At 34.2% G+C, this 12,485-nt stretch overlaps 1 protein-coding gene across 2 annotated transcripts in view; it reads left to right on the forward strand.

Moving 5' to 3' along the window:
• ADAMTS20 (ADAM metallopeptidase with thrombospondin type 1 motif 20) overlaps nt 1-12,485 on the forward strand; it is a 216,930-nt gene that overhangs the window by 20,385 nt on the left and 184,060 nt on the right. For both annotated transcript variants that reach the window (XM_086399837.1, XM_086399838.1), the window contains exon 3: nt 1,396-1,558. In XM_086399837.1, coding sequence (XP_086255963.1) covers nt 1,396-1,558 — 163 coding nt within the window. The remainder of the gene's footprint in view (nt 1-1,395; nt 1,559-12,485) is intronic.

The raw sequence follows: 12,485 nt of genomic DNA on the forward strand, positions 1-12,485 counted from the left end.
TAAAGTTTAAAAAAAAAAAAAAAGAATAGCAAAGACATCAGGATTGGAGCTCTAGAATGAGCCAAAGTGGAAGAGCAGAAGATGAAGTCAGAGCTCTTGGTTGTCTGTGTGTTTGGAGGGATGGGGGGGTGGAAAGGAGTGGGCAGATCATGCAGGACATTGTGGACCATGATAAGGAATTTGTATCTTACTGGGTGATTTGAAAAGTTATAATACTTTTTTTGTTTTTGTTCTTTTTTGAGAGCAACATGATCTCGACTAAAGACAAATTATTGTGGCTCCTCTGTAGAGACTGTAGAGGGCTATTGATGTAGTTCAGGAAGGAGAGAAAGTTAGATTAGTTCATGGATATAGTGGTAAAATTTGGGACAAGTGGTTGGATTTCAATTATATCTTGAAGGTTGAGCCATTTAGATTTGCAGATGAATTGAATGTGAGATTTGAGAGAGAGCCATCCTTCATGTTTCTCAAAGCCTTTTGTCTGAAGCAACCTGAATAATACTGTTGCCATTTATTGAAAGAGAGAGCACTGAAGAATAGCAGTTTGGACTGAAAATAAAGAGTTTGGCTTTGGACATTTGAGGTTGAGAATGCTACTGTTGATATAAGTGGAGATGTCAAAAAGCAAGTTGGATATTGCATTCTGGAGTTCAGGTGACAGGTCTTTGTGAAAACTCTTCAATGGCTGTCAACTTCTCACAAATTTTAGATTGCTAGTATCACACTCGAGATCTTTTATCTGACCCTAGCCTTCCTTTTTGGAGAAGGCAATGGCACCCCACTCCAGTACTCTTGCCTGGAAAATCCCACGGACGGAGGAGCCTGGTGGGCTGCAGTCCATGGGGTCGCTAAGAGTTGGACACGACTGAGCGACTTCACTTTCACTTTTCACTTTCATGCATTGGAGAAGGAAACGGCAACCCACTCCAGTGTTCTTGCCTGGAGAATCCCAGGGACGGTGGAGCCTGGTGGGCTGCCGTCTATGGGGTCACACAGAGTTGGACGTGACTGAAGCAATTTAGCAGGAGCAGCAGCAGCCTTCCTTTTAAGACTTGTCTCACACTATTACCTTACATAGACCAAGCCAAACAGGCTTTCTCACTTCTAGAATGTGCTAAGCTTTTGGCCATTTTGATGCTGTTGCCTATGCTATTCTTTCTAGCTGAAATCCCTGTCATTTCAACTCTGTTTATTGGCATATTATTCATTCTCCGTGACTTTATACATAAGAAGAAGACATGAGCTAGGAAAGGAAACATTATGTTCAGTTGATGACTTTAGTGAATGAACTCCTGGCTATCTTGTTCTGTGTCCTCATTTTAACCTGTGGGAGAGCACAACACTTTTTCTACTTAGTGACAGAAGAAAATTAATTTTTATTTTCTTTATTTCCAGATGGGAACATTTAAAGCACATGATGGTGAATATTTCTTAGAACCTATAATGAAGGCAGATGGGAGTGAACATGAAGATGATCATAACAAGCCACATCTTATATACAGACAGGAATTAAAGAGGAACTATTTTCTGCAGTCTCACAAGCCTTGTGATGTTTCAGGTAAACTGTGAAGTAAAACTCTTTATGGTAAAACTGTAATATTATTTTTATCTTTTTTAGTTTAGAATTTATGTATTTTCTTTAAATTTTGATATATGTGATATTTTAAACAAATTTTCTTGACCCGAGGGATCCATTAGAAATTTATCCATAGGCAATTTTGTTGTACATTAAGTTTACATTCAAAAAAGTATTCAGTAGAGGTAGCCTTTGAAAAACATGAGGGTTACTGATCCCCTGCCCAGTTGAAAATTCGTGTATAACTTTACAGTTAATGCTCCTTATATGCAGTTCTGCATCCATGAATTCAACCAATCATAAATTGCATAGTACTGTAGTATGTATTTAGTGAGAAAAACTCACATAAAAGTGGACCTGTGCAATTCTAACCTGCGTTCAGAGTCCACTGTATTTGAGATTTGTAACAAAGAATCAGAAATTTTTTACTTTAATCTGTTAGTGATAGTAGTATGATTTTTCTCAGCAGAATTCAAATGACTGAAAAAACTGAACCTTAGTAACAATAACATGTTGCTCAACTTTACATACTTTTAAATTTGTATAAAGGAAATATTTCAGATAGTTTTCTGGGACTTTTTTTGCTCAGCATTGTTTCTAAGAGTTGGCCATGTTGGTACATGTAGCAGCTGTTCATTTTCATTGCAGGGTATATATCACAGTTCACATATCCATCTTCCTGTCAATGAACTTATGGGTTATTTGCAGTGTTTTGCTACTATAAAAAATGCTTCAGTGAAAATTCTCATCCTCATCTCTGTGTTTGAGTCCATCCAGAGTATACACATTGTTACTAGAGAATTCCACATTATTTTGCAAAGTGTTTTTTTTTAATCAATTTTTATTTCCAGCAATATATGAGAGAAGTATGTTCCTCTTTTTTTTCCCTATAAAATTCAAACTAATGAAGATTATTCATGGTTTAGAACTTAGGAATTGATGATTTCTATAAACTGTAAGTCTGTTGCTAGTAGAATACTTGTATATTGCATAGAAGTTGTATTAAGAGCTGAGTCCTTATAATATACATGAATCTTCATCATATCATTTTATGTCACTCCATGAAGAATGGTGAAAAGCACCTGCACTTACCATCAAAGTATAAAATCTAGACAAGAGTGGGATTAGAAAGGATTTATTTGAGATTGTAGGTGTCCGTGAACTATGGTTCCAAACAGTGCATTGCCATCTGTTTTGGGATATAATGATATGTAGGCCTTTGAAGGTTTTCCCTGGGAATGCACTTCTTAACCTTTGCTATTATATGAGTGCCATTTTGGAGTGGTTCTCACTGTGTCTAAGGCCGTGTTTTAAATCTATTGACATAATAGATGCCTTTCTTATGCTTTTAATATGAGCATAAGGGTTTCATTTTTATGGCTTCAAAGAAAACACAAATGGGTACAGCTCCACAATAGAATTCTACGGAAGGCAGCTTATGCTTGTTCTGATCCACCATTCACGAGCAGCTTGTTTAATGAATTGTTTAGCTTCTTAAGAAGAAAGCCACCAAGTAGACACTCTGAATGCGTAAATGTTTCACATAATGATATGCAGGGTTTTGCATTCACAATCTGTTCATTATCAGAAAGAGAATGGTTCAAGAAAAGCCAGACCCTTTTGTTTAAAAAAACAAAAAACAACAACAACAAAAAAAACCTTGTACTAAATTAGATTTGTTATAAAAACTACAAATAGCAAGCAAATAGAAAGCTATGAGTTTTAGTTTTCTTTTAATCATGATATATTTTCCCAAAATGTTTATCTACTAAAATGCTAAAGTAGTATCATTCTTTTCAATTCTTAAATTATCTACATTTTTAGGTATAATTAACATACATATTTTTAATCACTAAAAAGGCAACAATTAATGGCCTAAATAATTAGCTGCTAATCATCATCCTGTTAGTAAAATGGAGAGTTGTAAATGTCATTAGTAAAATGTTATCAAAGGTTTTTTTCTTCGTCCCCAGTTCACACACCGCTGTTCTGTAATACTTGCAGGATCTTATATATTCTAAAAACATGAGGAGAATTCTTCACTTAGGTAGGCCTAAAGCTTTAACTTATGAACCAAAAGAATTAATTGGAAAAGCAAAAGCTATTTTTTCCCCATATTTCTCTTGATTTAAATTTATTTAAAATTCTAAAATGCTGTAATTCATAGTCGCTTCAGTCTTGATGGATTAAATTTTTTTTTACATCAGATTTCATCATGTGGCCATATGAATTATGTTTGGTAGCTGAACCGTAGCCATTGTAGATGCCGGGTTTCCAGGTAGATATCAGACATATTAGAAGTAAAATCCAGTGGAAATGGCCAAATAAGCTCATAAAACCCATGAGAGGAACAAACAACCACACAGTAACAAAATTAAAACCCAAGGGGGAGGGAAACCCTGAAAAGATTGATAGGAATGAAAATAACCCTCTGGATTCTGCTAAGCGTGGTTCTGCCATTACTCACTCTTCAAGGCAGATCAGAGCTGGTCTGTGTTCCTTCCTTATTCCCGTTCTGCCATCACTACTCTGTCTCTCTCTTCTCAGTGTCCTTTTCTTTCTTACCTTTCTTCCCATTTCTCTTCGTGGCTGTTATTGCTATTCCCATCTTCTAAGTTGAATATTTTTTAAAAGTGCACCTCTTGGCCACCGCTTTATACCACTTCTTACATAGTCTATGTGATTTTCTTTGTACTTCTCTAATTTTTAGCTACTAATTTAAATGATACAGAACTGAAACATGTTCATCTTCAGCTTGTCCTAAGATGAAATCTCAGGGTTACAACTGCCGGATGCCAGTGTTTTCTTGGATGTCCCAGGGTATTTTAGATTCAATACGTCTGAATCCAAAGTTACTCTCTCTTCCATCTCCCTTTTTACCTGCACTCCCCAAAAGAAGCCTGTATGTTTTTGGTGTTCAAATTTCTGTTGAAATTAAGCATATGCTATATGATGCAAACTTAACAAGTATTACTTTTTAAAGTCCTGTTCAGTTAACTAGAAAAGATTAATTTATATTTGAATAACAGATTATTTGCTTCAACCTTTAGGTTTTCTTTTTTGATTTGTTAATCAGCATTCTAAAGTTCATAAAAGTAGTTTATTTGCTTAAGTGGCTATTCTTCATCTTATTATACTAGCAATGTTCTTAAGTTCAGTTTCATCCCAAGAAAAGAAAAATCCCAAACTGTGAAATTTGACCAACCTATTAAGATTTTGAGACTGTGAATGCTATGGAATAGAATATATCTATATATATATATATCTTGTTGTTGTTTAGTCACTCAGTCGTGTCTGACTTTTTGTGACCCTATGGACTGTAGCTCGCCAGGCTCCTGTGTCCATGGGATTTCCCAAGCAAGAATACTGGAGTGGGTTGCTATTTCCTTCTCCAGGGGATCTTCCCAACCCAGGGATCAAACCCGTGTTTTCTACATTGGCAGGCAGATTCTTTACTGCTGAGCTCCCAGGGAAGCCCATATATATATATATATATATATATATATATATGGATGGATCTGTACTTTTCAAAGCACTCCTTATAGTCATGTGTCACTGTTCCTTAGAGTAATTCTGAGCTGTAATCATCCTTGGCTCATACATGTTTTCTGTGAGGGGAAGACCTAGTAGTAGTGTGACAATTATTTGTTCTATGCATATAGCATTATTTTATTAGCTGACCTATTTTGCCAATTGTGTGTTCTGCTTGCTATAATATTGAAATGTGCATGTATTCAATAATTCATTGCAAAGAGAAGGATCAGTCTGCCGTTTTTGATACTTACTTTGTGTTGTCATTATTATGTCTGTGGCAGTTCCTAGAACTTTGAAATCCTATTTTATTGGTGAATTCTTATATTATCTAGTTTTACTTGTAATGAAGTTAATGATTCCCGTTGGGTGAATTGTGTTTTAAATGGGATATGAAGAAGGGAACCCACATGCTGGGAACCAGAGGATATGTTTATCCAGTCTGACAGGTGCATTTTGAAAATATGTATCATGGAAAGTCACTGTAATCCTTCATATTTTAACTGTGGTAACAACAGTTCTTTCCAGGAAGGACTACCAGAGGACTACCCACTCTTAAAAATTTAACAGTTTTTAAAAATCTTCCTTCCTCTGTATTGGGATTATATATTTCATACTCTGTCTTTAAACTAGAGAATGTTTTTCTGGTAGGAATAATGATCCATTCTTCTAGTTTTGAAGCGTAGTCTTTTTCTTGATGTTGTCTTTGTACTAACTTGGGAATGATGGGGAGAATTGTGCTTCTCGAGGTATAAAAGAAACAATCATAATTATAACCCCTAATTGAAGAGTAAACTATACCTGTGTCTTAAACATAATAGTGTCAAACCACTTCTTATATTTCTGTTAAAGGTTTGCTTATCTCTCGCTGTAAAATTACAGCTTTTTTTTTGTTGCTAGGCATTCTGATGTCAACTTGTTCTGGTTCATGTGTTCATCAAATCTCTGTTGAGGTGAGACTGAAATTGTTAATCCTTCTTTGAAATGCACTGTGAGTCTGTGTTTCTCTTCCACCTCCATTAAGAACTTTTCTGTCTTTGTTTCAGATTGATACACTTCCTGTTTTGAAATTTCTTATGTAGTGTTCTTAGTCACTTTGCAACTTGATTGTTTTCTATGTGTTTTACCTTGACCATAATATAAGCGTCACTGCTAGAATTGAATACATCTCCATTTACCCTTTATTGTAGCAGTACTTGTTCTTCAGTGCTCTGTCTCCACCATATGTTTCCTTTGGCTTCTTTCATATTCTTAGTCACTTGTTCTTTAAAGAAATTTCTCCTTAATGTTTTCTCTACAGGGAGAGGTATCTCCTCAAATTTCTAAAAAAATCCCTTTGCTGTAAATATGTTTATTTAGATATTTAAGATGCTCTTCACTTATAGAGATAAAAATGTGAATGGAGTTATTAGTTTTTAGCTCTTTTACTAACTATATCTTAGTATAGTTTCTTACTCTACTAAAAGTTGCTATTCATTTTACTTATAATTAGCATCCTACTCATTCTCCTATGGTTAACATACCTGCTCATGATTTTGTCAGATTAAGATCATGGACTTTTGAATTTCTGGCTCTGTAATATTTCACGATTTAGGGGCTGCTGTATTTATTCTGCACATAATTAACACTATCTTGTATTGTTTTAAAATTTCTTATGTGCTCTGTTATCCTACATCTCAGTTTTAAGATTCTTTGTTTATGCTCCTTAAACTAAAGGGTTATATTTTATTTCATTTTTTATATTCCTCACAGCAACTAATACTATGTTATGCTTATAATACATGCCATGTAAATAGTTGAGAAATTGTTAGTACTAAAATAACTGTACTGCTTACAGATAGGTATGAAAGATGAGGTTCATTTAGAAGATGATTTGGGGCATCATACAAAGACAGTCTAACTCAGATATGAAAGTTGTAGAAGCTTACTTGAAAAAATAGCTCATTATCTGAAACCTAGAAGAAGAGTAGGGATTAGACAGGGAGAGGATGAAAAGTATTCCATACAGAAGCAGGATGATCTAATACTGGGGAGGTAAACAGGGGAATGTTCATGGAGGTCAGTACAAACTGGATTAGGGGTTTGGGCTTTACCTCAGCACTGATCCTGTAGATACTGAGAGTTATCTCCTCAAGTAGGTCAAACAAAGATCCTGATATGGGGTCTGATTATGTCCTTTGGCCTGACCTTGGTCTGAATTAATTGCTGTTATTGGGAGACAGAGATGTAATCAGCCACATCAGTCGGCTGGTAGGGTCAGGTGAGTGTAACTGGAACTATTGACTAAGTGAATAGATGGGGATAGATACCTGAAGAGAAATCGGGGACTGTTGTGAGAAGTTAGGTGAATAAATGTTAGAGAGGGGAAACTGCAGAAACACAAGATGGGCAGTTATAATACTGGTGTTATAAAAATTGTTTGGTGCCTATGAGCACTGGCAAAGGAAAATGCCAACAACTGATAAATACAGAACGAAGAGAATATTTCTGACATTAACAGATTAGTAGCTGAACTTTGTGTTGAAATATACAGAATGAGTAGAGGACTGAGATATTAATAACTAAAATACAAGCTATGGTACAAGTAAGAGAACTAATAATTTTGTTCTTAGTGTAACACTGTCCAGAATTTTCAGTCAGTTCATTTTTTTCTGCTGTCATGGTATTCAATAATTTTGCATACATGCTAGCAAATTTGGATTTCCTGACCACTTCTCAGTTTTTTATTTTGGTGATGGAGAGAATCCAAATAGAAAGACCAAGATGATTATTCAGGTTATGACTTTTAAATTTGTGCCACAAGAAAATGGAAGAAATTTCTGAATTCTTTCTCTTTTACTATAGTAATACATTCACTACTAGCCCTAGGGACTCCATTTATAGCATTCAGCAGGAAGGAGAAAATATATGATGTAGGGTCAATAAATAATAAGCATGTCTGTCTTGTGGTGTGCTAGAAGAAGAATGAAGAAGGGACGCAAGAAGAGTTCGGTGGTGAAATATGTGTGCAAATTTTCCCTGCTCCATGTTCTGGGGTGAGCTTAAATTGAATAAGTGGAGAAAAGAGCTGACTGCTAAGAGGAGACTCTGGTTCTTGTTTCACATCAGTAACTCTGGAGGATGAAGTCTCAATTTGCCCCTAATGTGGGTTTGTTTATTCATTTGTTCATTCATTTATAATGTATATATTTGAGCACCTCCTTCACTGATGCTACAGTGGTGCTGGGGCATTATAACTCATCCCTGTACAAGTACAATTGCTGTGAGCAGGGTGAGAGGGTAGAAGGAGATGAAGTAAACATCTATGGGAGGCTAGATCCTATTGATGTAGGTGAATCCAGGTTGTGGGACCTGGAGATTTCACAAGGGGAGCTTCTTGGTGAAGCTAGTGAAAAGCTTCTAGGTTTCCTTCAAGGTCTTTGAAAGGGACTTTGTAAGTGAGAGATTGAAAGTTAAGCTATTTTAGATTCATGGTGAACCCGCTTCAACATGTAGGACATTGTAAGACACAATAATGGCTTTGGCTATAACTTCAGCACTGGAAGCCACTGTAGGATTTTGAATGTAGGAGTGACCTACCTGATCAGCCTGTTTTTTAAAGGTATCACTTGGATTGTTGTAAGGAATCCTGCAACGCTAGCAGAAGGGCAGAAGCAAGGAAGGTTAAGAGGATATTGCAGTAATCAAGTTGATAAATGATGTCTTGAATTGGGGCAATAGCCATGAAGTTAGCCATGTGTACAGATACTGTGTACATCTTAATTGTCAAGCTGATAGGTGGAGTGAAGGTGGGGGTTGAGAGTAAAAATTGTCACATATTATTTATGTTTTATATTTGTTTGTTTTTCCTGAACAAATGGAAGAATTGTCATTTACCAAGACGGGGAAGTCTGTGGAAACCATGGATTAGAAGAGAATATCAAGAAATTAGCCTTTAGATATTTTAAATTTAAGATGCTAATTATATATCCAAAAGGAGAATAGTCAGGTAGGCAATGGAATATATGAGTTGGAAGATCAGTAAGGAGTCTAAGCTTGGGATAATAATTTTGAAGTCAGACCATATAAATGATGTTTTAAGATAGTTTGTATAAAATTGTGTAGGGAATGGATTAGATGCAGAAGAGAAAAAATCTGGACTGAACAATGAGGCATGTTGATTTTTAGCAGTTGTGGAGATGAGGAGAAAACTAGGAAGACTGAAAAGTAGGGAGATAATAAAAAAGCTGAGGGAATAGTGTCCCAATCTAAGTGATAAAAGATTTTTCAAAAGATAAGACTAATTGGCTAAATGTGCTGAGAATTCAAAGAACATGAAGATTTAGAACTGATTATTGGATTTTGCAAAGTAGAGATGATTGGTGACCCTAAGTATTGTGCTAATTGGAATGAGTTCCAGAATATTTTCAGGAATAAAAATTCATAAAGTTAAGGTATTATGAAGGAGACTTAGATTAACTATCTTGCGTTCTTGCCTGGAGAATCCCATGGACGGAGAAGCCTGGTAGGCTGCAGTCCATGGGGTCGCACAGAGTTGGACAGGACTGAAGCGACTTAGTAGCAGCAGCAGGCTTTGAGAGGACTAATCCTGTCAATGGTGAAAACTTTTGTAGAAAAAGTGATACATTAAGCTTTGGAATGCAGCATAAAATAAACTAAACTATATCTTTGAAATTAAGAGCTCAATTTATCCATTTCAAACTTTGATTTGTTCCTTTTGTCAAAATCCAGAAATAGTAAACTCAATAAAGTTTTTGAAAGCAGTGTAAATAAGTTTATTTCATGTAAATCAATTGAGATATTTCATAGGAATTTAAAACATTTTGCATAACATTTATTTTGAAAAGTGTTCATATATGTGGATCTGTTTTAGATATAATTTTTTTCTTCCATTGGCCTATTTATGATATTGTGCCAAGACAAAAAAAGCTAAAAACAGTCCTAAAAATATTATAGCTCTGTTATAAGTCTTGAAATGTGGTACAACAGATCCTTGATTTTATTCAAAATATGTTCAAGATTGTTTTGGCTATTCTTGATATATATATAGTTGATTTCTACAAAAGAATAAAAGGGATTTTTATTGGATTTAAATGGATTAATAGATCAATTTGAAGCATTGACATCTTTCCAGTATTATCTTCTAATCTATCCATATGACATATCCGTAAAGTCCTGCTTAATTTCTCATTTAATGTCTTCTAGATTTCTTTGTAGAAGTCTTGTATATTTGGATTCTTCCTGGGTATTTAGTCAGTTTTGACACTATTGTAAATGATATAATTAAATTTTATCTTCTAATTATTATACATAAAATGTATAAATTTTATATATAACAATTTTATTTTCTAATTATTATACATAAAAATGCAGGCACATTTTTATATTAATCTTGTTCTGCTTATATATTCTGTTTATCTGTTTATACTGTTGGGTTTTGTATATGAAAATATAAGACAGTTTTCTTTCTTTCTTTGAAAGATTATTTCCATATTTTATTTCTTTTTTTGCCTTATTGCACTGACTAGGATTTCTAGAACAATGTTGAATGGAAATTGCAGTGATGAAAATTCTTGCCTCATTACCAGTTTTGGAATGAAAGCTTTTGATGTTTTCTGATGTGCACAATGTCTACAACAAAATGTTGCAGGTCTTTCTTAGGAAGAAAAATCAATTTTTATTTGATTAAGAAAGTTCCCCTAAACTCCTGCTTCATAAAGAAATTTTATTAAGAATGGATATTGAATTTTATCAAAACATTTTTTCCTTCATGTACCAAGGTGATCATATTTTCCCCCTTTGTTCAGTTACTTGATTCTCAAATGGCAAATCTGGCTTGGGTTCTTATCAGACTAGTTTTGGTAATATTTTCTTTAGAGTTTCTACATCTATGTTTATGAATGGATTTGGTTTGTAATTTTTCCCTTATTGCATAGAAAAGAGCAAGGAAGATGAAGGACTATTGAAAAGAATGATTAAAATGATGGACTGTGAAATATAAGCTATATAGTCATTTGTCATATACTCACTTGATATTATTTTAGAATTACTCAAAAAGTAAAGAAGTAAATAATTCAATAGATTTTTGGAGAGCAATAAATGTAAAATTTTCTATGTAAAGTATTAATTTACTAATCAGCCAGATTGTTCATTTTACAATTTTTTTTCTTCCAACACATGACTTAACTGCAAACGCTAGTGAAGTAAATTTTAATCTTTGATCACTAGTATTGAGTCACATGATGCTTTTCTCATGAAGAAGATGCAAGATTCTAATTATTTTCAGTTAAAATCTAATTCAGAATTGCAGCATTCAAAAAACAGCTCTGTTTAAAGACATCAAGACATGAGATTGTCTACTTTCACAATGAGTACAAATGTTGGGGAAAATTGCACAAGGATGGGCCAGGTTCTTGGCTGGTCCCAGCTGGTGTTCCTCTCTTTGTGAGGATCATTACTGGTAGAGTGAGAGCTGGGCCAGTGGTCAGGTCAGCGACAGACATCTGTTTCATGTGGAAAGCATCCAGTTCTCTGGACCTCCCCCAAGGAGGCTTCTTCCCTGTGCTTTTCTTCCTTGGAAGAGAGCCAGAAAACTGAAGATAAAAACTCCCTTCCCACTCTGATCTGATCTGCAGTTTGCAACTTCTTTTGCCTAATACAAATGTACCTAGATATAAAATAACTTCCTGGTGTACAATTGACAAAAATATTCTTTTAGAAAGTGGTAATTTGTTAAATTACGAAGTGTAGCATAAGATAAACAAAATACCTGCTTGCAAATAAGAATTTGACCTATCAGTGATTTCAGAGTTTGATTTTATTCCCCCACTTTTGTTAGTAACTAAAAGAACTGGGCTTAATAAAAGCCTTTACAAAAGCAATGTGAATAAAAATTTAGTCTATAATAAAGATGTTAATTACTGTTAAGATATTGCATAAAATTTTAATTTTTAACATTTTATGTTCATTTAATGACTGTCTTTTAATTAGAGCTCTGAGTTTTTCACTGTTAAATTTACTTTGGGAAATACCTTTAATATTTCTTTTTTTAAAAAAAAATTAAGCAAATATTAAAGTTTCAAAGAATATTTCATACAAGAAGTCTATTTTCAGCCAAAGCTGTTTCAGGAATTTTAGAGTCAGGAAGAGTGTGTGTGTATGTATATATATATATATATATATATATATATATATATAGTTTAAGAAATAAATTGTAATGACTGCAGTAACATTGGAATAAAGAAAAAGTTAAAGTATATCTTTGTGTTACATTTTATATTTTTATGAGTTATAACTTTATTTTCCAAAAAATCTGAGACATAAATCATAGTTAATAACACTACAGGAAGTGTAAGATTTTAAAGAGTTACTTAGTAAT

The sequence above is a fragment of the Bos grunniens genome, chromosome 5, assembly GCF_055505025.1.
Source record: "Bos grunniens cultivar Pamir isolate PY7600 chromosome 5, Bosgru_T2T1.0, whole genome shotgun sequence".
In the NCBI taxonomy this organism is placed as follows: Eukaryota; Metazoa; Chordata; class Mammalia; order Artiodactyla; family Bovidae; genus Bos; species Bos grunniens.